The 25,187-nt window shown below is 60.8% G+C and overlaps 1 protein-coding gene across 2 annotated transcripts in view; it reads left to right on the forward strand.

The window, feature by feature from the left end:
- The window catches only part of FBXO31 (F-box protein 31), a 40,545-nt gene extending 16,204 nt beyond the window's left edge, over positions 1-24,341 (forward strand). For both annotated transcript variants that reach the window (XM_080828322.1, XM_080828323.1), the window contains 7 exons: positions 5,456-5,532; positions 11,201-11,368; positions 11,988-12,062; positions 17,600-17,709; positions 18,285-18,438; positions 19,584-19,954; positions 22,728-24,341. In XM_080828322.1, the coding sequence (XP_080684448.1) occupies positions 5,456-5,532; positions 11,201-11,368; positions 11,988-12,062; positions 17,600-17,709; positions 18,285-18,438; positions 19,584-19,954; positions 22,728-22,950 (1,178 nt within the window). In that variant the 3' untranslated portion in view covers positions 22,951-24,341. The remainder of the gene's footprint in view (positions 1-5,455; positions 5,533-11,200; positions 11,369-11,987; positions 12,063-17,599; positions 17,710-18,284; positions 18,439-19,583; positions 19,955-22,727) is intronic.
- Positions 24,342-25,187: the final 846 nt, after the last annotated feature.

The following is a 25,187-nucleotide window of genomic DNA, read 5'->3' on the forward strand; positions in this document are numbered from 1 at the left end:
TTCTGGATTTCGTTAGTCACATTGTAACAGCATATGTGAATTAAACACTGGGCAGAAGTGAGCTGAAGCACCTGATTATTTAGAACCTGATTCCCCTCTCCATGGGTGTCACCTGAGTCTGGAACTTTCCCTGAGCCACACCGCACACGTGTGCACGCTCTTAGGTTGAGCCGAGGCGGAAAGTGAGTATTTGTTGCCATGAAGTCATCGCACATACCTGCTTGTGCTAAAAGGGGTTGTTATGTTCCTGGAAGCACACGGCCCATTCCCTCGTTCCTCCCACCCCTCTGAACCCTCCACGTGTGTCGCCTGCCTGGAGTAGACCCGCTTCTCCGTCTCGTAGACACACAGTTTCTATCAAAACCTGTGGGAGCAGAGGAAACAGTTGCGCACGGGATCGCTCCTAACCCCCGTCCGACGGTGGACACGTAGCCGGTGTTTTTGCTGGTCCTGTGGAGACCATCCCGGTGCCAGGGCCCTAGTTAGCCTGCTTTGGGGGGTGCAAGGATGGGGCGCAGCTCCTGAGCACGCCCACCTTGCTTGCGTCATCAGGCCCAGAGCTGAAGTGGGGTGGAGACGGGTGACAAGTGGCCTCGTCGGGAGTGTGTCTGAGCAGCGTGAGGAGCTGGCTGGGCTGTCGGCGGGGGGCCGGGCGGCTCGGGGCTGGCCCGGGAGGCCTGAGTCGGGTCCCTGCTGAGCGCTCCGGGAGGTCGCCTCCAGCACATTCCATCCTGCGTTGACTCCACCCTCCCCGTTAGCAGCCAGTGAGCACGGGTGCCTCATCCAGCCCAGCCTTCCAGAACTGTCCGCGCTGCCTGGCGTGTGAGGACCTCGGGGCCTGGCCCCGTGGTCTCCCGTGTCCACTTGCCCTGTTCCTGGAGCTCTTGAGACCCCGTGTGCCCTGGTCCCCTGGTCCCCTGGTCTCTGCTGACCAGAGGCTCGGCAGCCTTGAGCGGAAGACGCCGTCCGGGGAGCGGCAGACCGGCCCGTCCAAAGCGAACCTTTGAGGAGCTCTGTGGCCCCACGGGAGCTTCAGCTGCTCACTTTTGCCCACTTGGTCAGGCCGCATGTTGTTGGCTGACAGTCTGGCTCGTCCGTGTCCTCGAGGGCGCGGGCAGCATCTCAAGGGGAGCGCGTCGTGCTCACGGCGTAGCGAACGCGTGTCCTCGGCGTGGACTGAGAGCGGCTGTCTGTGACCACAGGGCTCTGGGTTTCGAGGTTCCCTCTAGAGCTCTGGCGGTGCCCCAGGTCGCTCCAGGGGGTTTGGTGGAACGTCACGCACCCCGTGGTGGGGAGATGGAGAGGCCACGTTGAATCCTTGGGCGCAGGTGACAGGGTGTTAGGCTGCACAGGGAGAGTCTGACCGGAAGGCTCCTCCAGAGTCCAGTCGGCCGGGGTGGGTGTGGGTGGGAATGCACCGAGGGTTGTGAGGAGGGGGGAGACCCCGGGGAAGTCTGGAAACAGGAAGGTGCCCGTGGAGGGGGCAGGGGCCCCGGCAGGAAGTGCAGCTGGGAGACGGAGTCCACCTGCCCATCACCTGGCCGAATCCTGGAGCCCTTGGGGTTGTCTTCCTGCTCCCGCTCTGGATGTCGATTCTGGTCCTGCTGCTTGACGTGGTTCCTGTATTAGTTCCGAGGGCTTCTTACGGTGGAGCCTTTGGGATTTTCCGCCAACGGTGTCATGTCGACTGCAGACGGCGAAGGATTTACTTCTTTCCAGTCTGGATGCCTGTTACTGCTTTTTCTGGCTGGTTGCTCAGGCCAGGCCTCCAGCACTGTGTAGGATACAGGGGGTGAGGGGGGGCGTCCCTGCCTTGTCCCGACCGCAGATGGCGAGCTCTCGGCTTTTCCCCGCTGGGTGTGACGTTGGCTGGGGGTTTCTCACCTGTGGCCTTGTTCCGTGGAGGCACAGCCCTTCTCGACCCGTTTTGTGGAGCGTTTCTGTCCTAAGTAGATACTGGATTTTTTTCAGATGCTCTCCCTGCATCTGTCGAGGATGTACGATTTTTGTCCTTGATTTTGTTAAGGTGCTGTCACTGCTTGGATTTCTGGATGTTGAACCATTTTTTAATCCCAGGATAAACCCCATCTGATGATGGTCAGTGACCCTTGTAATGGACTGTTGAGTGGGATCTGCTTGTGTTCTGTTGAGGATTTTTGTATCCACGTTTATCGGGAGATTGGCCTGCAGGTCTCTGTCCTTGTGGCCTCCTGGTTTCGGTACCAGGGTCGTTCTGGCCTGATGAGCTTGGACACGTCTCCTGCTCTGATTTTGTTTTCGTTCACCAGAAGCTACTAGCAAGTGGCGGGAGATACAGAGGTTGTCTCTGTGATGATCTTGGGGACCAGAGTGACGAGCGGGAACACTCATCACCCAGAAGCCCGGCTCCCCAGCCTCAAGCGTGGTGGTTCAGGCACGAGTGAGGGCCGTGCCGGCGGGGGGCCGGCTGTCTGTGTGCGGGCCATGGGGAGGAGAGCCAGCCCCCCGCCCACACCGCGCTGAGGACGGCGGGATCTTTTGGGTTTGGTGCCTCCTGTGCCAGGAGTTTCCCGCTTGCCTACTCCAGCGGCCTTCCCGCTGGCGGATGAGAATTCACTGGACTGACTAGGACGGGCTGTCTTCCCGTCAGCGCTTGAGCGGGGAGGTCCCTTAGCCAGCTCAGATGGTTCCCCCATTTTGGGGAAGGGAGGGCGGTGTCTTAGAGCTGGGACGGTTTTTCTGAATATGGCCACACCGACCTCGGGGACCGGTGGTTGGAACAGCCTGCCAGCTGCCTTGTTTGGAAAAAACACGAATTATTCTGAAAGGCCTGCTTCCTGCCTTGTGGGGTGGAGCAGCGGCCTTGCCGCCGTCGTCACGGCTACCGGGGTTCTCCCGCGTTCAGGCTGTCTCTGCCCGTGAACTGAAGCTCCGTAGCGTCCCAAAGCCCCTGACGGTAGAGCACCCGAAGGGCCTCACGCAGCCGCCCCCACGTCTCGGGTCTCCTGCCTGGTCTCTGTGATCTGACCCCTGGTCAGCGGCTGCTTGGAAATCTTGCAGGGAGGGCTCTGTGAGTGGGGGTCTTCATCTGGGTCTGGGGAGCGCCTTGCGCCAGGACATCTCAGCCAGCCCCCGCCCCGCCCCGCCCCCCCCATCCCCCCACCCCGCAGCCTCGTGCAGGGCCAGGCAGAGGGTCCAGTGGGAGCATGAGGGAAAGTGCATGGACACGTGCACTCTCCTCGTCTCGTTCAGGGGTTGGCTCTCCCAGCAGGGCCCCGGCCGTTGGACGGTAACTCAACGCGGCCCCCCTGCCGGCGTGGACACCTAGTGTTTGTGTGACTCAGGTGGACACTGTCAGTCTGGAGGCGCCCTGGGCTCTTCCTGGACCCTGTTCTGGGTGGTTGTAGTTTGCAAAGTGTCTGCCCTAAAACACAGACCTTACACCTGCATGAGGAAACGGCTTGTCTGCCTAGGGATCAGCTCAGAGGTTACCTGCTTGCAGCCCAGGGGGCGATGCTGGGCTCCTGCTCTCCCTCGGACCGTCTTGAGGGTGGTCCCAGGCTGAGCGAGTCGGTGTCATTGCATCCGTGGGAGCCACGAGGGGCACGGTGATTTTTCTAACATGTGTAGAGCTCATATGTCCAGAGGGGGCTACCACGCCAAGCAGACACGTGGGGGGCAGCGTGTTTATTTCAACGAGCTGTAGCTTCTAAAGCAAAACAGGGAACTCTTAGAATCGCCAAGTCTCGCATGTTCTTTGAGCCGTCCAGGGGCTCTGAGATCGTAGACTGGTTTCAGAAGAACCAGACTGTTGCTGGCAGTCAGACTGAGGGCGGGGGGGGTGGGGAGGGGAGACAGGAGGGGATGGTCGCGCTGAATGGGCTCATGTATTGTACTCACCAGTATTTTATCATGAAAAATTTAAAAATCTATAAGAAAGAAACGTGGACAGGATTACAGAGCAAATACCCACTTAGCATCGCCAGATCCTACAACCCTCCGCAACACGTCACATCACACAGCTGTTCGTCCACCATCTCTCCATCGTTCCAACTTATTTTTTGATGCATTTTAAAGTCAGTGCCAGATACTATCACATTTTGCCTCTAAACCCTCGAGTGTGCGTGTCCCCGTGGAGTTCATTATCTGCCGAGCTTCTGTTTGTTTATGAAACACAGAACCTATCAGGGTATGACCGGAAGATAACAGACTGAATTTCCTGTGCCTCTTGTAAACTGACTCAGAAGGTGGCACACAGGATGAATGGCAGGTGTCTGGGAGACAGTACGTGCTCGTTTAGGAACTTGTGTTCCTAGGCTGACACCTCGGGTCTCGGTGGTGGCCAGCCCCCCTGTCTGCGTACCTCAGAGGCCTGGGCTGCTCCTGGCCTCACTTTCCTAGTCCTTCTACCCCAGACCAAGGCGGGGGAGACCTGATAGCCGCCATCCTGTCTCCGTCTCTGTGTCCCACTTGGCCCTGCTGGCCAGGGCCCCCTTCCCGTGGAGTGGAGTGATCGCGTAGCGTCAGCGCTCCAGCCCATCCCTGCTCCCCCTGTGTGTTCGCCAGGGTTCACCCGACAAACAACCAGTTTTCTTGGATGAATCTATCATAAGGAGTCGGGTCCTGCGGTTAATACAGGCCAGGAAGTCCCCAGACCTGCTGTCATTAAACTGAAGACCCAGGAGAGCCAGGGGCGTAGTTGGGGTCTGAAGGCTGGCAGGCTCGACAGCTTGGAAGAACCCACGTTTCCGTTTCAGGTCCTAAGTTAGAAAAGACTGATGTCCCAGCTCACACAGACAGGCAGTCCCTGCTTGTGGAAAACCTTTTCTTTCCAGGCTGTCAACTGATTGGACGAGGCCCACCACGCAGGGAGGGTAATCAGCTTTACTCGGGGCACTGATTTAAATGCTAATCGTACCTGGAAACGCCCTCACAGGTACACCCAGATGTGTGACTGGATGTGTCATCGTGGGTCGTGGTGACACCTGTTGCCAGGACAGGGCTGTCGGGCTTGTGTGCCCAGCAGAGCGAGCCGTTCGCTCTAGTGATACTTTTTAGTCTGATTGCTTTAGAGACACACCTCATGGGCAGATGCCAGGGTCCCAGCATTAGAAAAATCTCGTCCTGGCCATTCTGAGGAAAGCGGTGTCCCAGTCTCTGACGCCCTCACTGATGGGAGGCTCACCACTTCACAAGGGTGCTCACTCTGTGTCTTTCAAGGCAGCGCCGTTGGTGCCGGTCACTTAGAGCCTGGGCTTCAGAGTGGCCCTGTGGCCTGTGTTATTATGGTTTTGAAAGACATTTTCCTTCCTAAGATTCTTGAGAAACTTTTTGAACGATCTGCTGAAATCCACATTTATGTCCAAAGCTCCGTCCCCAGCCATCACGAGTAGTTTGTCCGCGGTGCCCGCCGTGTCACTATGGAGTGCAGCCCGGCCGGCCCCCGCGTGAAGACCTGCTCTCTCTCTCCCTGTAGTGCTCCATCGGTACCGACACATTCTGGGATTGTGGCAGCCGGACATCGGGCCCTACGGAGGACTGCTGAACGTGGTGGTAAGTCCGAGAGTGAGAGCGTGCTGCCTGGGCCTTCGCACGCCTTTCCCAGAGGGGCCTGCCTGCCGTCGCCCGTGGGAGGGCGGGTTCATCGTCAGGGGCCCGAGGCTATTCTGTGATTGGTTCTCAGCCTTCTCGCTGCGTCCCTGGACTTTGCGGAGCTGTGAGGCTGTTTTCCCTCCTGTACCCTGGCCCCTGCCTCCTGGACGCCTGCGGCCCTTGTGCTCACGCCCGTGGGGCCCTCTGGGATTGGGTTGTGCACTAGTTTGCTGTAAATGAGGAGCCCCAGGAGCCTCGGACACTTACGCTCGGGCCCTTGGGGCCACATGGAGTCATTGCAGCAGCCCTGTCGCTGAGCCCCGGGGTGCACCCCAACTGTGACTTACCGAGCGCCCCTTCTGTCATTCCACTAACATGTGGGGGCGCTAGTCCTGGGAGGAAGACACAGTCCAGTGGCTGGGGAGGCGTGCCAGGCTGTCGGGTCAGAGTGAGTCACTCAGCAGCCACGGCGGCCTCACGACCAGGCTGGGCCTCAGAGCGAAGTCCGAAAGTGGGGCTGTGAGGCCCCGGTTTGAAATCTTTTCTCACCCACCATAGTAGTACTGGGGTCAGGCCAGTGTCCTTGATGGGCTGGGGCACTAACGGTGGGCAACTTTTTGGGGAAATGTGGTTTCCACCGTCTGAGAGCATCTCCTGCAGACGCCTTACCACTCACTGTCTTAGCTTCCAGCGGCCGTCGTACCAATGACCACACACTGGGTGGCATAAAATGACAGAAATGTGTTCTGTCGTTGTTCTGGAAGCCCGATGTTCTCAGTCAGTGCGTCCGATGTTTTCATTGTGCCCAGCATCCTCCGTGTGCCCGATGTCCTGGGTCAGTATTCCTGATGTCCTCTGTCAGTGTGCCTGACGTCCTTCGTGTGCCCGACGTCTTTCGTGTGCCTGATGTCCTCAGTCTTTGTGCCCCACGTCCCCTGTCCGTGTGCCCCGCGTCCTCCCGTCAGTTCTCCCGATGTTCACTGTCCACGCGCCCGATGTCCTCAGTCCGTGTGCCTGACGTCCTCCATCGGTGTTCCTGGGCTGAGACCAAGGTGTTTCCGGGTCACCGTGCTCTGTCCGAAGACTCCAGGAAAGGATCCTTCCGCCTCTCCCAGCTACAGGGCCTCGGCGGCCCTTGGCTGCGGCCGTACCGTGTACCTCTGTCTCCGTCCTCACGTGGCCTCTCCCCTTCCATGTGTCTCAGACCGCTCTCTGCCTCCCTCTCACAGGGGTCCAAGTGATGGCATTCGGGGCCCGCCTAGATGAGCCAGAAACCTCTGCAGATCCTCAGTGTCACGTCTCTTAATCCTTCTCTTAACCCTTTCTTTGCGGTGTAAGGTGATGACGTTCACAGGTTCCGCGGATTAGGACGGGGACTTTCTTGGGAGCCGTTACTTAGCGATCAAGATTACAGGGAGAAAGTGGGGCCTTATTGGGGAGAGATGTGGCCAACAGTACCCATCCTGGAGACCCACGTTAACTCGCCAGCAGTAGGACTCTGTTTCGGGCTCCTCCTGGTTTCACGCGAAGCACGAGCCCCACTTCTCTCCATCGCCTGCGAAACACACATAGCCTGAGTCTAATCATGGGGACCTCTTCACACAGACAGACCCCGAGGGTCGGGCCCTAGAGGCTCTACCCTCTGCCTTCCGAGTATCAGGCTCACCGAAGGCCAGGAGGGCTGATGAGCTAAGAGCCATGGTCTGGGGCCCGCGGAAGAGGACCGGAGGGGACAGCCTGCCCAGTGGGAGTGGAGGCTGCCTTGGAGACAGGCGTCCGTCCTGCCGGCAGCCTGACTGACATCCCACGAGGCCCCCCCCCCCCCCCCGCCTGGCTGCTGCTGGGAGCACAGTGTTTCTGGTTTCAGCCGCCGTGTCTTCCTGACTCTGGCTGTCTGCTCTTCCCCGGCCCTGTGCACCTGCCCTTCTCCCTGCGGTGGTCAACATTGTTAACGAGTTAGGAGCTAGATGATTCCCATCCCTCAGATGGGGTTGGTCTGGTCAGGCAGACAGGGTGTTCGGGAGGACCACTGGGTCTCTTAGGGATGTGCTATAGCTCTGTGTCTAAGGTCCCAGTGCTGGGGTCCCCCTGCCCTGCCCTGGGAGTTCCCTGAGGACTCCTGTCCCCAGCTTCTCGGAGCCGGGAGGTCCAGCATGCTGCCCAGCTGACACTGGGCTCGGTGAGTGGTTGGAACCCGGGTCCCTCGGCGGATCCTTGGGCTCTGTCTTCCCACAGCTCCTTCCTCTCTTTTGACCCCCCACTCCAGCCCCGCCAGCCCCCGAGCTCCAGTCTCTGTTGCTCATGTTGGAGCACTGCCCAGTTCTGCCTGGCCTCTGAGCCCTGGGGTCTGGAAGGTGCCTCTTGCAGGAATCCAGGGGGACGTGGGGATCACCTCTTTCATTCTCTTCTGTGGGATCACAGCCCCGCGTGGCCTGTTGTCCGGGGTCGCCTCGGGGTTCACGGCAGTCCCTGTTACTCCACTGTGGTCAGGATGTAAGTCTGGCTTATTTTTTCTTTTTTGGTGATGTTTGTTTTCCTTACGTGTCTTCTTGAATGTATCAGATTTCCTGTAAAGTCCGTGATCTCCGGTTCAGTTCTCAGTTCACTCTTACCCTCTGGGTTTTCAGGCGTGGCCGTGGGGCTGCTGGTGCGCTCACACACGCGGCTGTGGACGCTGCTGCCCCCAGAGGGTGCCCGGCCTCTGGCCTGGGGTCCCAGCCAGCAGAGTGCCTGGCGCCGACCAGGTGTGGTGAGGGCCAGTCTCGTTCCTGGTGGCCCCTCCACAGCGTGTCCCTAGAGGGCTGGGCGCCTGCCGCTCTCCAGGGCCTGCGTTTCCGCTCCCGGGGAAGGGATCCTGCCTCTCCGTCCTGGCGGGTTGGCCTCTTGGCAGCCACTCTCTGCTTGGCTTCTGCACCTCCCGCCCCTCACAGGTTGGGATCCAGAGCTGTAGACACTGTGGGGCCCTCTTCTTTGGGATCCTGCCTGAGAGCCCTGGCCTCTATGGCGGCCTGGGAGTTCAGCACCCTGCAGTCGGGGACCTGGGGCAGAGGGGTGGGAGGCCCTGCCCCCTTGGGCTCGCCTCAAGCCTGTCCCTTGTTTTCAGGCTCTTGGTTCTTGTCACGGGGCCGCTGAGCTTGCCCCCTGGTGTCTTCGGGGGCGTTTAGGCTGCGGCGTGGGCGGCCCTCACAGCCGGTGGCAGCAGGCGGGGCATCGGGTGTAAGGCCCTGGGTTCTAGGCTGGAGGAGGTCCTGCCGTCTCCTGCGTAGATTCTGCCCAGTCGCCTGCCAGCCGTGTTTTGAGAGGGAGATGCTCCTTGTTAGTGCTTTACGGGCACCTGGACCGTAGGATGTGGCACTTTGCCGGGTCTCTCTGGTGCGGCCATCCTCCCTCCGCCGGCCTGCCGGGTGCTGTCTGCATAGAAGCCCCGGGACGGGGTGTCCAGGAGCCTGGCCCATGTTGCTGCAGCTGAAGGCCCGCTGGGAGTGAAGCCTGGTGCCCGTGGGCGGCGCCGGCGTTCTCATCTTGCTTCCCCTCTGGGTGCTTGCACCCTCCGCAGGCCGGAGGCCCTGGTCCGCGGGACCGGCCACAAGTGCGTCTCACAAACGGCATGTCGGGGCCTCGGTGTGGGCCTTTCCCAGCTTGCCTCGCGTGGGCGCCCGGGGACTGTGGGAGCTCGGCCACTCTGTGTTTTGCTCACCAGGTGGGGTTTTGGACGGGGGTAAATACTGCTTCGTGTTCCTTATGATTCGGCAGAAACCTCCATGACGAAACACGCTTTCTGTCTATGTCTGACATCGCAGGGGAAAGCCTTGCGTTTAGAACGCTCCCCGCAGGACAAGCCGGACTGCTCCCCGCGTGGGCAGGCTGCCCTCCGTGCTGTAGGCGGGGAGGGTGATCGTTGTTTTTCTTGCTCGTGGTGACTAATAAAGTTAAAAAAAATACTGCAGCTTCTGAAAGCAGGGGATAATCAGGGGAAACGGAGTCATGCCCGAACAGTGCCAGGTCGCATTCGTCAGATCTGACCGGATCGCCACGGAAGTGGGTGAGACAGAGCCAGCCGCTGGACACCCAGGTCCCCGACTGCGGGGCTGGCCCTCCGGCGTCGGGGAAGGGGCCGCGTGCTGTGCCTGGGGACCACCCCCCACTCTGACCCTACGTCCTCCACGGCCACCCCGTCGGGTGCCTTGGAAGAGTGACGGCAGCGTGGACGCCAACTGTTGTCGGGCATGGCAAAGCCCGTGGGACCTGCCTCCTCCCTTTGCCTCTGATTTTCAGGGTTTTTAGAGCGGATCCCAGGCCCATGGCATTTCGTCTGTTCATACTTCTGTGCGGATCTTTAAGGGGTGTGGGTGTTTCCTTGCTCGTGGGCCTTGTCCCTGCCCCGCCCTGCAGATGTGGCGGGGACACTGTGACACGGCCTGAGGCCTGGTCTGCACCGTCTTCCGGAGGGCCGCAGAACGGCCTGTGCACGGCAGCTTGCTTAGAGCCAGGTCTGCAGCGCTGGTGTGCGGCATCCGTGTGTGCCTCGCGGGGCTCTGCTGCCCGAGGCAGCCCCCTGACACCCCGTATTTGGTGTTGCCTGGGCGCCTCCTGCTGTGGTCCGATGCTGACCAGCCTGTTCCTCCAACTTCAGACCTGGCCCTGCTCTCCACGAGGCTTGCTTTTAGGTGTAGGTTGAACTACTTTTTTTTTTTTTTTTTACCTTATTTTTAAAACAAAACTTGCCTATTTTTTCTTTCGGAATTTTATTTTTTACTGAGGCGTGGCTGACCCACGGTATCACGCGAGTTTCAGCTGGGTGACACGTCCGTTATGCTGTGCTCACAAGCGCCTCTGCCTTACCCTGTGACCCGCTCACTGCGCAGCCGGCCGCCGCCCCTCCCCTCCGCCCATCTCGCCCGCATCCTGCCCCGGTGACTGTCTCTTTGTTCTCTGTATCTGTCCGTCTCTTTCTGCTGCTTTTTCCGTCTTGTGTCTTAAACTGCACGTGTGGGTGACACTAGTGTGTCTTTGGCTGACGCCGTCCACTTAGCACACGACCCTCTAGGTCCATCCGTGTCATCGCAAGTGGCAAGATTTCATCCTTTCTGACGGCCAAGTGGCGTGTCACGGTACATACATGTCTTTGTCCGTCCCCCCATTGGTGGCACTGGGGCTGCTCCCGCATCTCGGCTGCTGTAGATAAGGCTGCGGGCACTTGTCCCTTTATTTCCAGTTTTCCCAAGGAGTAGCGGGCAGGTGGGATCGTAAGGTGTGTGACAAGCCCCTTGCCGCGGCTGGTGTCTTTCCCCGCTGGGCAAGGATTCCTGCCGTCGGGGCGTAGTGCGTCCGCCCCTCACGCTGCCATTCCCTCTGGGTTAGAGCATGTAAGTCTCGCTCTCCCAGAAGGTCTTGGTGTCGGCGCAGTGCTGTCGGCGACCGTCGCCCCGTCTCCATCCAATAACCACTTCTACTTACCGGGCACTGGGTAGGTGGGCTGTGCTGGTTGGGGTGGCTAGGTGGGCTCCTGGCCCCGAGAGTCTCTGTGGGGCTGCCGTGTGGAGGCCAGGGTGGTCCTTGGGGACCTGGTCCCGTCCTGGCCCCTCGTCCCGAGCCCTGTGTGGACTCAGGTCCATTCTCCTCCCCGCAGGTGGACGGCTTGTTCATCATTGGCTGGATGTACCTACCCCCCCATGACCCGCACGTGGACGACCCGATGCGATTCAAGCCTCTGTTCAGAGTCCACCTGATGGAGAGAAAGTCGGCCACGGTGGAGTGCATGTATGGCCACAGAGGGCCGCACAACGGCCACATCCAGGTGAGCGGGGCCCCCGAGGCCTGGCAGCCGGGTGCAGGTGAGGGGCTGGGGCCCTTCTGTCCTTCCCGGTCCCCGGAGCAGGTGGGATGCGGTGCTGGCTGAGTGGCGGTGGTGTTCCCAGCTACAGACCCGTGTTCACACCGAGCAGTGAACGTGGGAGGAGGTGGGGGCTTGGCCCACCTGGGGTGCGTTTCCCGTGTGCTGTGACGCCCCCGCCCCCCGGGATCGTGTGTTCAGTTGGAACCGATTGCTGTTTTTGTCGTGACTCCAACCCCTCTGGGCTCCTCTTCGCAAGAACGTGAGCTTGGACTAAGACGCTCTGCCCTCTGGGAACGGTCTGGCAGACAGCTGCCCCAGGAAGCATGGGTGTTGCCTAACACATGACGAAAGCACCAGGCCCCCTTTCCCGCCGCAGGGTGTCCTCCTGGGAAGATGCACGTCACCTTCCCCTGGGAAGGAAGTGCGTGCTCAGGTGGCTCTGAGCTCCCTTCTTTGGATGGGCCGCGATTCGGTGGTTTCTTGGGCTCCGGGATGCGTGTGGGGGGTGTGGTTGCGGGAGAGGCTGACCCTGCCGCCCGTGGCTAACTCTGTCCCCTCTCCTCTGTGGCAAATGCTCAAGATCGTGAAGAAGGATGAGTTCTCCACCAAGTGCAACCAGACGGACCACCACAGGATGTCTGGCGGGAGGCAGGAGGTGAGCCTGTACCCCTTCTGTTCGCAGGCGCGGGCGTGAGGGTGCACAGTTTCACGTCGCCAGTGTGCGCCCAGCGAAGGGCCGTCTCCCCGGCTCAGCTCGGCGCGTGCATCTGACCCTTTGTCAGGGCGTCCCATGCATGTGTCCGCGCAGACGGACTTTTGTTCCTTGCCGCCCCTTGGATCGATCGAGCCCAGGAGGAATTGTTCCCTCTGATTGGCTCTCTTTCACCCCCTTGGCCAGAGTACCCGTGCTGCTGGAGATTCCTTCTTGGATGTGAGTTGGCGGGGAGGCTCTGTGTCCTCTCCACAGACGGGCTTGGGGCTGACTCCCGGGTATCAGCGGTGCTGCCGGGAGGCTGGTCTCTGAGCCACACCGTGAGTTTCTTAGGATTTCCCTTTATCCGCACTGGGTGCTGTCTCCTCGCCTTTGAGTTTGCCTTTCCGGAGGATCCGGGTCACACATACAGCCATTCCAGAACGTTCTTAAGAAAGCTGGACTTTTGGGGCGCCTGGGTGGCTCAGTGGGTTTAGCCTCTGCCTTTGGCTCAGGTCATGATCTCAGGGTCCTGGAATCGAGCCCCTCATCGGGCTCCCTGCTCAGCTGGGAGTCTGCTTCTCCCTCTCTCTGCCTGCCTCTCTGCCGACTTGTGATCTCTCTCTCTCTGTCAAATAAATAAGAAAGCTGGACTTTGGAAATGCAGGGTCCTCGTTGAGCTGACAGTTACTCATCGGCCACGTATTTCTCAGGTTCTGAGTCCGACGGCTTCCCCGTGATCGCGGAATTGCAGGGAGGTGCGAGGTAAAGTCATACACACACGTGTGTGTCTGCAGAGAGCACACGGGCTTGCGGGAATGCCTTGAAGGGAGAAGAGGCCCTGTTTCGGTGACGGGCGGGGCAGACGCAGTTTTCCCCGCGACGGTGCCAAGGACGACGGCTCGCACGGTCGTCACGCAGGCGGGTGCTCTAGGCCGCGTTGCGGTGGAAAGGGCCAGTGTGTTTTCTGAGAACAGCAGCCCCTCAGCTGTGGACTTAAAAAGCCGTGCAGTGTGTTTCTGGAAATACACACACCGGGACCCGAAAAATGTCTTGCAAGCCGCGTCTGAGCGGGCTCCCTGGTTGTGAAGCGGATTGCTGTTTTCTCTGGTCGTGAGAGCCCTGACCCGAGTCCTTCGTGGAACGTAAGAGCACGTGTAGCCTGGATGGGAGCAAAGCTCTGCTGGTCTCGGGACTGTGGCGTCCGTTTGCATTTCTGTGACCGTGACCGAGGCTGCGGTCGGGGCTCGGTGCCGGGCTCCCTGCGGCTGCTCCTCCGCCACGCGCTCTCTGGGAAACCGCCGCGTGGCTCTAGATGCTGGTGTGTCTCTGGTGGATTGATGGGAGCTTTTTTCCTCTTAGAAAATCAAAATCAGGCATGAGTTGCCAGTATTTTTCCTCATGTTTTGTCTTTTAGTTTGGCTTCTCATATATTTTTATCCAGGGGTTTCTCTGTTTTGGTTCTTCTGTAGTCAGAGGCGTCTGTCTGTCCTGCGGAGTCCGTCAGGGGAGGGCGGGCGGGGAGATGCTGCGTCTCTAGGCAGAGCAGAGGGAGAACTTGCCGTCTGGCCTCCTGGTCATTTTGTCCGTCTCAGCTGCCCCTCATCTCCCGCCTGCTTTTCTCTCTGTCCCTCCCCTGTCTTGCCCCTCAGTCGTGTGGGGAAAGGGTCTCCTGTCACTTCATGAGTCCGTCAGAAATGTCTTCACTTTCTCGTGGAGTCTTTGAGACCCAGGGAGTGGTGTCAGGCCCCAGGGAGAGAGGACAGGCCATGGGGGGGCAGCGCCACGTTCCGGATCGCTCTGCACACTGAGCTGAATGGCTGAGCCCTGCCCTCTGACTCCTTGTGCTCTGATGGCTGATGGTCATTTAAAATTCTGGGGCCGCATGGCGCCCCCAAGGGAACGGAGGGCTCCTGGCGGCCAGCAGGGCTAGCAGGGGAACAGGGCGGTGAGCGCGGTCTCCTCCGAGGAAGGAGGGAGTCCTCTCGTGCCCCCAGGGGCTGGCCCGGTGCTGTGTCCCCCTCCAGTCTCCGTGGCCCTGTGTGACAGCCCCCTCTGTCTGGGGGCCATGTGCTCTGAGAAGTGCTGGCCCCAGACCCGCTGGGCGTGCTGCCCACGAAGGAACCAGCGAGTCTCCCACCCTTGCCCTGTGAAGGCCACAGCTGCCCTGCAGGTCTCTGGCTGACACGCTCCGTCTTGCTCACTGGCCCTCCCACTGCTCACACCCAGCTCCAGTCCCGGGGTTTCTGCCCCCGTGTCCACTTTTGAATGCCAGGTGCAGATGGCCGTGGCGTGATTGGATGCTCAGGCTGCGGTGGCCTCAGCCTGCCCCTCACGATGCCTCCGGGTGACCTGTGTGCTCTGCACCGTGCAGCCCCTCTGTGGGGCTTCCCCCAAGCCTACCCAGACTCATCTTCCCTGGCCTCCTTCACAGAGACGGCAAGGCCCAGCTGGCATCCTCCCTGCCCACCCTGTGTCTGTCCTGCCCACCGCCCCCCCCCCCCCCCCGCCGCCGCCAAGGCTTCTGAAAGCTGGGGCCTGCGAGGCAGAGCAGAGACTGGGAAGAGAGGAAGGAGGGAGGATGGCCCCAGCCCTGCTGTGCTTGTCCCTCCTGACCAGGCCGTGGGCTTCTGCTGGCCGCGCTCGTGGTGCCTCTGGTGCCTCTGTACTTGGTCATACAGAGAGGCTGTGGCACTAGACTCCTGTCTCTTTGTCTCACTGCTGAAATGATACCTTCTCACTCTCGTAACTACAATCTAACTCCATCTAATTTGAGTCTTTTTTGTTTAGTTTTGTTTTAAAGCTTTTTAGCTCTTCCAGAAATGCTTCCCAGTCTCATTAGAATTCTTTACTCTCTTTATTTTTAAATCACGTTCCGTCCGTCTTCCATGGGGCGATTGCGTGAGTGAACGTGCTCTCCTGCGGCCGGACATCGGGTTTGTGCTCCCCCTGCTGCCCTCCTGACCTTCTGCCTGGTGACTTGCTCTCTGAGAGCCTCAGTCCTCATCTGTGAAATGGGGCCATGCCGTCACCTTGGACCCCTGTGGGGTCTGGAGGACTGAGAGGGCACGTGAACGCCTTCACACCAGGCTGACTGCCTGCAGGTGTCACCCCTGTAACCCCTGCGCCCTGCAGAAACCTTCCCTGGTGTTTGCACCATACGGAATTGGAGTTGCCAGGGAAAAGGCCCAGAAGACGTTCCAAATTCTTGTTACGTGTTGTTAGTTTCCTGGGCCTCCTCGACTGCCCACCAGGGTGGGTGAGCCCCCGGCCTCTGTGCTCCGGACAGCCTTCCTCTTGGCCCTGGCGGAAACAAGGCCACCTAGCCCGTGGCCCGGGGAGTAGCTCTGACTCTGCCACGGACCAGCTGGGTGACTTTGGGAAGGTTGCTCAAACTGTAGAACGGGGTGGGGTGTGTGCACCCATCTCCTGGGCCGGTGCGCACACACAGGTGCTGGTTCCGTAGAGCTGGCACCCGGTGAGCGAGCTCGGATCAGTGTTCTTCCTGTCCTGCGTGTTCTGGGCCCCTGTGTTTTTCCTTGGGCATGCGTCGCTCAGGAGATAATTTCGTAATGACCATATCTCCAAGGTCTGCGTTCTGAGTAATTGGGTCTGGTATTTGGGTATTGGGTAATTGGTATTTCTAATGACTCTGACCTTTCCAGGGGAAGTAAATAAGATGATGACTCCTCACAAGCCAGGCTCGGGGGCGCGGAGCGCGTCTGATACTCAGCACGGGAGCGTCCGGGCTGACTCGCTGCGTTAGCTCACTTCCGTTGCTGGCGCTTCCTTATCCGTTTGGTTTTCGGGGCCTTACTCCATCTGAGTGAGTGGACGGTTTTGAAGTCTAATGTGTTAAGTTTTTTCTTTTATGCTTGTTGTTTTCTGTGTCTTAGAAGACTCTGCCTGTCCCTAGGTTGCAGAGTCTCCTCTTTAGAAGTTGGGTAGTTTCGTGCTGTGTCTGGGTCCACAGTCCATCCAGAATTACTTCCTGTGTGTGGTGTGAGGCAGGGATCGTGGTTCCTTTTCTCTGTGTGGATGTCCAGTTGCTGGAGCATCGTTTGTGGAAGAGACTTTCATTTCCCACGGGTGGACTGGCTGTATTTGTCGGAAGGCAGCTGACCAGATAACAGGGTCTGTCTCTGGGCTCTCTGTCTCGTTCATTGGTGGGTTTATCGACCCCCGTGTTGGTACTGCTGTCTCGATTCCTGCAGCTTCAGAGTAAGTCAGACGTGATCTCGGTGTGGTTCCTCCAGCTTCGTTCTTTTGCACAGTTGTTTTGGACGTTGTAGGTTCTTTTCGCTTCCGTAAGAATTTCACAATTGTCAGTTTGTACAGAGACCCTGGTGGGACTGGGGCTATCATGGCGTTGAGTCCTCGGATGACCTTGGAGAGAACTGCTGGCTTGGTACCGGGTCCTCCAGTCCACGGGCACCTGTATTGTGGGGGTGTCTCAGGTTTCTTCCGCCAGGCCCGTGGCAGTCAGAGAAGGGGTCGTGCACATGCCTGCTAACACGTATTCCCAAGTCATAAGTTGTCGGAGGCTGCTGGAAATGGGACTTAAAACCCTCCGTTGTTTAACTTCGAGCTGCTGGTACAGAAACGTGCAGTCAATCGTTCGTAATGAGCTTGAGGCCCCGAAGCCGTGTGCTCTAGTCGCTGCAGTGAGGGGTTTCCGTGTGTGGCCAGGGTTTGGGCGGGAACATACTAAAGGAACCTACAGGCTGTAGCTCTCCTGGTTTGTCGTTGTTAAGTCACATTTGCTTCTGTTCGTGGGGCTGACTCAGGACGGTCCTTAGAAACACTGTATGGAGCTAGGAACCGAGCTGTGGATTAATTACGGATTCATGACTGAGCTTCGAGGACACAGTGTTTGTACAAGCTCCCTTTTCACAAATCAACTTCCTGAACGTGTAACATAACCGTGAAGGCACGTCTGCCCCACACCGCCAGCCCCGCCATACCTGTTTTGTTCATCGGCAGTGGCAGAAAGCAGCTCTGGGCTGTGTGGCCAGCACGAGGGTCAGCGACAAGAGTCCTGCTGTGCTCCCGCTTTCCTAGAAGCCTCTGAACCAGGCTCGGTGTAGACACCACATGTCCTGTGAGTGGCCACAGAAGTGAGACTCCCGTGGCTGCTACCTAGGAGCTCTGGACACGGGCTGTGGCCCCAGCCTTGCCTGAAGGGACCCCACGGTCCCTGTTGTTGCCTGTTGAAGTCTGGGCCTGTGTGCTCTGGGAAAGCGGGAGCGTAGCCCCTCACCTTCTTCCTTTGGTGGCTGACCTCCCCGGGAAGGAAGTCAGGGACGCGGAGAGCAAAGTGCAGCTGCCCCCGCTCCTGCCCAGCCTTCCTCTCCGTCCTGTCCACCCCGCTGGGACTTGGGCACTGATGTGCCCGTGGCATCACCCCAGCTGTAAGAATGCTGCTTTTGTGCACTTAGTGCCACAGTGAGCAGTCCTCCCTGCCGGTCGTGGCGTTTTCGTGACCTGTGCTCTTTTGGAAGGAATTCCGAACGTGGCTGCGGGAGGAGTGGGGGCGGACGCTGGAGGACATCTTCCACGAGCACATGCAGGAGCTCATCCTCATGAAGTTCATCTACACCAGTCAGTACGAGTGAGTGCGGCCTCCGTGGTCCCACGAGCACAGTCCCTGCCCCTGCCCTCTGCCGCCCCCTCGGTGTCAGTTTTCTGTCGGGTTCTCATCACCTACCAGCCGTGTGCCTGGACCAGCCCGGCCCGTGTGCTGGGGCCTGTGGGTGTTTCCCCGCATCTGCGGGGAGGGGGCCCTCCTCTCTCAGCTGCTCTCCCTGCCTCGGCCTCTGCCCCATGCCCTGTTCCCGTGACCCGCTGAAATAGGCCTTGCGCGGTGACCGTGCCCTTCGCCATCTCCGGGGCTCCTGTGCCAGGCTGGCGGAGAGGGAGCGGCAGCCCCTCCCCGCCTAGAGAGCGCCACCCACCCCGGTTCCCTTGCCGTGCTGCTAGAGCGAGTGTGCGCGCCTGCTCCGCCCTGGCGGGATCAGGGGAGGTGTGAGATGGGCCCTGCGAGCGTTCGGGGGCGAGGAACGCGGTGCCCCCGCTCCGCCCGGCTGGGCTAGGCTGCCCTGCCCTTCCCGCCCGCCCTCACGCGGCAGCTTGGCGAGTGAGCTCCATACCGCCGAACCGCTCTCACGCCACCCGTTCCCCCCACAGCAACTGCCTGACCTACCGCCGCATCTACCTCCCGCCCAGCCACCCGGATGACCTCATCAGACCCGGCCTCTTCAAAGGCACCTACGGCAGCCACGGCCTGGAGATCGTCATGCTCAGCTTCCACGGAAAGCGTGCCCGGGGCACGAAGATCACGGTGAGTCCGGGCGCCGCCTGGCGGGCCCTGCTCTGTGGACTCGGTCTGATGGGCTGCGTGGTATCGAGGCTCGGGCTGTGCCCCGGCTGCTTGGGATGGGCTCTGGACCCCTGGCAGCCTGCGCTGGGGAGTTGGCTGGGAATGCCGATTGGTAGTGCGCCCTGCCCCCCGGCCCCCAGACCCACTGAACCAGAATTTGCATTTCACAACACCTCCAGGGGATTTGGAGCATTTCCAAGGCAGTTTTATCTGCGGCTCCCGGTCCTGGCCACACGCGGAATCCCTAGGGATGTGAGAAAACCCTGAGGCCAGGTCCTGGACATTCTGATTCAGTGGGGAGGGGCTCCCTGAGCACCCCCGGTGGCTCTGAGGTGTGACCCCATTGGAGCCCGCCCGCAGTGTTACATGGGCTCCCGCCGCCGTCCTGGCCCCAGCAGTTGACGAGCACAGTCGGAGGGCTGTTGAGCAGAAGAGGGGTCTTGAAGCAGCCGGACACCGGGCCTGCTCCAGGGGCCCCGCCCACACCGTGCTCACTCGCCGTTCACGTAGTCGGGGTGTGTTTCTGGCCGGCGCATTCACGGGTCCCGGGGCGCAGCGCCTATTCTTTGTTCTCACGGAGCTGCGCTCTTGGACTTGGGTTGGCAGAGCCTGGCGCTCTGGGACGGCTCCTTGCGTGCAGAGCCCAGCACTGGGCCCCCGGTGGGGCCGCCGGGCCTGCAGGTTCTCCCAGGTTCAGGCTCGGGAGCGTTTGTGTCGGGTGGACAGGTCGGGGCCGGCGCTCCCTGCCATCCCTGGGAGAGTCTGTGCCCTTCTCTAAGCCCCAGTGTTCTAGAATGGGAGCTGTTTTACACCAGGAGGTCCCAGGTGCATGCAAGCCACTCCGCCAGGTGTCTGTGCGCCTCTCGAGGTCACTCGGGTGCTGTTAGCCCCTAGTTTCAAAGACGCCTTCGCAGACGAGGAGTGCGCCGGGGCACGTGTTTTTTGAGGACTTCTGAAATGTTCTTACATCAGAAGGGGTGCCGCTAAGTCCGTGGGAACGCTGGAGTGAGCTCGTAGGGCCGGGGGTGTGATTGTGGCAGGACCCATGCAGAGTGTGTCGCTGCCTTTCCCTGAGCCCCGCTGACGGCCGCGTGCTCGCTCCGCAGGGTGACCCGAACATCCCCGCCGGGCAGCAGACGGTCGAGATCGACCTCAGGCACCGCATCCAGCTGCCTGACGTGGAGAGCCTCCGCAACTTCAGCGAGCTCTCCCGCCTCGTCCTGGACGTGCGGGAGCAGCTGCGCCAGGAGCAGCAGCAGGAGAGCGGGCTGGAGGACGGCGAGGCTGGAGGACGGCAGAGCCCCCGAGAGCCCCAGCGGGGCCCTGCCCAGCCCGGCGCGGAGCTGCCTGCTGAGAAGGTCGGGGAGGCCGGGGGAGCAGAGGCCGCGGGTGCCCAGCCCGGGCAGGGGCAGCCGTTTGTGTTGCCCGTGGGCGTGAGCTCGAGGAACGAGGACTACCCCCGCACCTGCAGGATGTGGTAAGAGAGCCGGGGCGGGGCGCAGCGGGCCTTCTGGGGAGTCCTGCCTCCCCACCTGGCGTGGAGACGGGCTGTGGGGGCCGGCTCAGCACTGGCCAGTGTGGGGCTCCCTGCACCTGGGCGGGGAGCCCCTGACCGCTCTGTGTGGGTCCCAGCTTGGGCTCGAGGACAGCACCCTTCCCTGGGCCGCACAGACTTCGGAGGCTCCCGACCTCTTACCGCTGGGGAGCCTCCAGGCTTCCTAGAACCGCTGGGCTGGAGGCCTCCTCCTTCCTAGTGCCTTGTGTCGCTTCAGCGGTCAGGTGAAGGGTAGGCAGGCGAGCCTGCAGGTGGCCTTGAAAGCAGCCGGTGGGGAGGGGCCTTCTGTACCTGTTCCCCGGGGAGCTGGCTTGAGTTTGGCTGGATGTCCTGGTGGGTAAGGCCCCTGCTGAGCACACTTCAGGGTCAGCCGTCCGTGTCTTCTGTGGTTTCTCTCCTGGCTCAGAAAGTATGTGCAGAGGGCTGGCGGTGCACTCCTGCCCCGGGCCCGGCCTGCTCTTGGCTTGACCGTGGCTCTTACGGTTTCGTCTCGGGCCATTGTTCTCAGCCGCTCAGGCCCCCCTGCCCCAGCCCTCTACGCTTCAGGGTTTCTTAGGTGTCGACAAACCAGAACAGATGAAACCACAGACTCGGGTCCTCCGTCGCACTGGCCACATTTCAGGTGCCAGCAGCCACGTATGTATTTGGACAGTGCAGGTCTAGAACATTCCGTCACTGCAGAAAGTTCTCCTGCACAGTTGCCTTAGGGGATGTTCTGAGGTGATGACCTGTCTGTCTCCTGGCGTCATAGCTGCCTGGCCTCCGTGTCTGTCCAGTAGGGTGGAAAGGTCTGTTTCCTTGACTTCCGGGCTGACTGCCAGCTCGTGCCAGTGGTGGTGGTCTGACTGGTATGTGTGGCGTAAGTGTGGCCAGGGCTCTGACTCCCGAGGGAGAATTTAGGTGTCTGTGTGGGCTTGCTGGGTAGACTGGTTCTGAGCATCCGGTGCCAGTTCGGGGGTGCCCCCCACACCAGCACGCAGTTCTCCATGACGCCAGCTTGGCGTCAGGACTCAGTCCTGACGCCGCCCCCCCAGGGACGGTGTCAGACCCGGCAAGACTGCCTCTGTCCCCTCAGACACTGGTCCCGAGTCGTCAGCCGTGCTTGTGACCAACCAGCTTTATGTCGGGGGCCCCCGCGACCTGCTCAGGTTCGATTCATTTGCTGGGGCAGCTCACAGAATTCAGCAAACACTATGTCTACCATTTCATCGAAGGAGCTGAGAAAGGACGCCGGTGGACGGCCACAGGTGGAGATGCGTAGGGTCCCGCGTGCAGCAGCTTCCGTCCCGGGGGACTGGGTGCATGGAGGTGTCCCCCACCTGGGAGCTCCCCGAACCCCGTACTTGGGGAAGTCACGGAGGCTTCCTCACGGAGGCGAGGCCGGTTGTCAGCTCCGTCTCCAGCCCTTCTCTCGTCTGGAGAAAGGCAGGGCTGCTCAAGGTTCCAGGCTTCCGTTCGCGGCCGGTCCCCTCCTAGTGTTCCTATCCCTTGGGACTCTTGGGTTCGGGAGCCGGCGCCAGGCCCTGGGGCGGAGGTCGGTGCTCATGCTCTTCGTTACCTCCCGCGGGGGAAATCCATGTCATTTTCCTTCGTGTTACACAATTACCACAAAAGTGGCTGAATTCGGGTTTTCCTAGAGGAGGCACACAAGTGGTGTTTCAGTATGATTTTGACTGTTGTGAGCTTCTCAGTGGTCATAAAGAGAAGGGCTCTGCTGTCCTTATGAGACTGGACAGCTCGCAGTGTCTTGTGGCCGACCGAGAGCCCCGTGGGCTCCGTTGGGTGCTGTCAGGCCCACCCTGCGGTGAAGGCGTGGGGTGTGCTGCACAGTGGTCTCGGGACCCGGGAGGGGTGTGCTATGGCCCCTTCCCTGCTGGATCTGTGTGTCTGCGAGGCCTAGCCACAGCGCGGATGGGGGACGTGGCTGTCCCCAGTACGAACCTCAGCGGGCATCACTCTGCCTCCCTGTGGATTCTGGTCCCACTTTCCCCACCTGAGAGTCCCGTGAACCACACGCCCTCATGCACAGGCCTGCTCTCCCTCTCCTGCCCACGGGAGCCTGGGCACGGTGGGTGGAGGTCGGGGTGCTGGGCGCCATTCTGTGTGCTGGGAGATCGGGCCATCTCCTGGCTCCTCATTATCTCTATGAGCCCCAGTTTCTTGGCAAGAAAGACATAAATGCATCTCATCTCAGTCCCACATTGCTCTTGAAACTTGAACCTTGGCTCTTACGGGTATTTGAAAAGTTCTGCCGTCTGAGCTCACGATAGTTGCGTGCCAGTAGATCTGTATTGACTGTATTGGAGTCGTTGACGTGCTGACGCAGCTGTCCTGGGAATTCAGGTTTCAGTCCTGGGGCCGGGTTTACGGAGCTGTACTTCGGAGCAGAAGTACACGGCGGGGCTGCCCGAGACCCCCTTTCTTGGGCTGGGTGAGCTGGTGGGAGAGCGGCGGGCAGCATGGTGAGCCTGACCTGGGCCCACGACTCCGCGCACTGGCGCTTCGAGTTGCTTGCTGGTCCAGGCGATGGGCTGTCTGGGGCACCGTGACGTGCTGCTTCCTGCCGGCGGGGAGGAGGACCGGCGCGTGGTATGGGGGGGCTGCAGCAGGGGGCTGACGGGGCAGGACAGGGCCCAGCGCGCTCCTTTCAGGCACTCACTCTTCTCCCGGCGCTTTCCCTCTTGTTTTGGCACAGCTTCTATGGCACAGGCCTCATCGCCGGCCACGGCTTCACCAGCCCCGAGCGCACCCCTGGGGTCTTCATCCTGTTCGACGAGGACCGTTTTGGGTTCATTTGGCTGGAGCTGAAATCCTTCAGCCTGTACAGCAGGGTGCAGGCCACCTTCCGGAATGCAGAGGCGCCGTCCCCGCAGGCCTTTGAGGAGATGCTCAAGAACATCCAGTCCCTGACCTCCTGACGGGCCACATCCCTGCGGGGCGGCTCCCACGGCCCCGGCCCCTGCGCCTGGGAGAGGAAGCAGCATGCACTTTGGAGAGTTGGCCTCTGACCAGAGCCCCCACCTCGTAGGAGTCTCGGCCCAGCCCCCACCCCCGGACTCTTTGTACAGAGTGTGTGACGTTTGCGTGTGTCCTGTCAGGAGCTCACGGAAAGGCTGATTGAGCGTGTCTTACGGAGAGAAACAACCAGACGAGGACTGATGGAGAGGGCCGGTTGCGGAGTTCTGTGAACAACTCAAGTGGAGAAACTGGGTTTGTCCTCGGCCTGCGGATTTCAGGGACAGCCCGAGCGACCCTGGGGGCTGCACAGAGGCATCGTGTGTGGGCCGTGCGAGCTGGAGGCAAGGGAAAGCGGCTGCAGGCTGGCAGGGGCCTGGGGCGAGGGCAGTCTGGGTGGGGGGCAGTGTGTGCATAAAGGGAGCTCCGGGAGGGTCTGGAATGCTGGGCCAGGACCCTGGACTGAATTCCCATTTCTCTACTAACGTGCTTGGATTTTGGACGTGTCTGGGCAGCAGCGCAGGGGGCCCGTGATGCGGGCCGTAGGCAACGGCGGCTTCCTCGCCCTGGTCCCTGCAGCTTTAGAGTCAGGACCTTCCCCGCAGCCAGTCCCACGCGGGCATTTGTTCGCACACCCCCCACCCACCTCCTGGCCACGCGCTGGCGTCAGAACCCCGAGCTCAGCCACTTGTCCCAGGACCTGCCCCGGAACTCGGCAGGGCCACGTCCGAAACAGCCCCGCATTCCCCATGCGCAGGGCGCACCCGGTGCTGCTGTTTGCAGGCCTGAGCAGCAGAGTCGATGCACAGAAGACCTTGGCCCCCCTCTGCAGGTCGCAGGGCAGCTTTCTAGACGTCGCGCCCATGGATGGAAGGCACTGTGGACACCAGGGCCTCTTGGGATCCTCCAGGGCGGGGACCCCGAGGACTGACGCTTCTGCGGGTGCTGTGCCTGTGTGTCCCGCTGACACCTGCTTTTGGGCCACTGTAAGGTCTCTGCTGATCTTAGTGTCTCCTGAGAACAGAGCCGGAATGCACGCAGACCCCCAAGCGTTCGTAGCAGCTCCGCGTCCGGCCCGCAGGGAGCTGTCCCCGCGGAGAGCTGTCCCCGCGCTCAGCTTCCACGGGGCGGCTTCACAGGCGAGGCAGACCGCCCGGCCCCCTCTGTGACGCTCGTCCTTGCCGGGTGGACTGCGCCGGGCCCCCACACTGGGGCGAGGGACCCCAGGGAAGGGGGCAGCTTTGTGGTGCCTTCCTGTAGAGACCAACGTGAGACGTCCCATGAAACATGTGTTCCTGATGAATTTCTCCCTGACTGGCCTTTTTTTAAAAAATAAAAAGTCCCTCTTGCTCTAGCTTCAGTACTTTTGGCAACTCTGGACTCCCTTTGCTTCCCGGAATCGTAGAGTGGATGAGCTCTGGGGCATGTCCCTAAACCATAGGCTCGTGAGGGGGTTCTTACCGGCCTCCCGACTCGGGAGGGAGGCGAGCCGAGAAGGGGGTTCCCTCTGGCCGGCTGTCGGAGACACCATGGCTCACGTCCCACATCCGTCCAGCAGGGCCCAAGGCGCCGTCCCAGTTTTCGTGTCTTTCAAAGGACAGAGCCTCCAGGCGCTGTCACCCCCTGCCCCCTTGTGGCTGTCCCTGTGTGTCCTGTGGCAGGCATGGCCGCTCCGGCGTGGCGTAGCCAAGGCGTGAAGCCTCAGGGAGAGCCGAGTGAAGGCCAGCGGGGGCGTGCGGTGACCAGTGACCGGGGGCGTGCGGTGACCAGTGACCGGGGGCGCGCGGTGACCGGTGACCGCACTCCATGTTCCGCCCCAGCCCGAGGCTCGCCCTAAGGCCACTCCGCCCGAGGCCGCCTCTTGTCCCTTCAGCCTACTCAGACTGAAGATGAGCCTTTCTGATGAAAAACTCATCTTGAACCCAGACAGTGGCACCTGCTTCGGGAGCGCGGGCCTCTCCATGGCTTCCGCTAGCCGCGGCTGTCGGCTCCGTTCCTGTGGGTTCCTGTCTCTGGCGTCAGGCAGGGCCCCAGGGACCTGTGGGGCCGAACGGCTTGGCAGTGGCCTGGGTGAGGCATCAGCCAGGATGGATGCACAGCCAGGCATCCAGCGTACGTCGTTTCCCCCTTGGAAACTGTTTCCAGTTGGGTGGGCGAGCGTGCAGAGCCCGTGCAAACCAGCCCCATTGGGCATGCCTTA

This window comes from Martes martes (genome assembly GCF_963455335.1).
Source record: "Martes martes genome assembly, chromosome: 17".
NCBI classification, from domain to species: Eukaryota; Metazoa; Chordata; class Mammalia; order Carnivora; family Mustelidae; genus Martes; species Martes martes.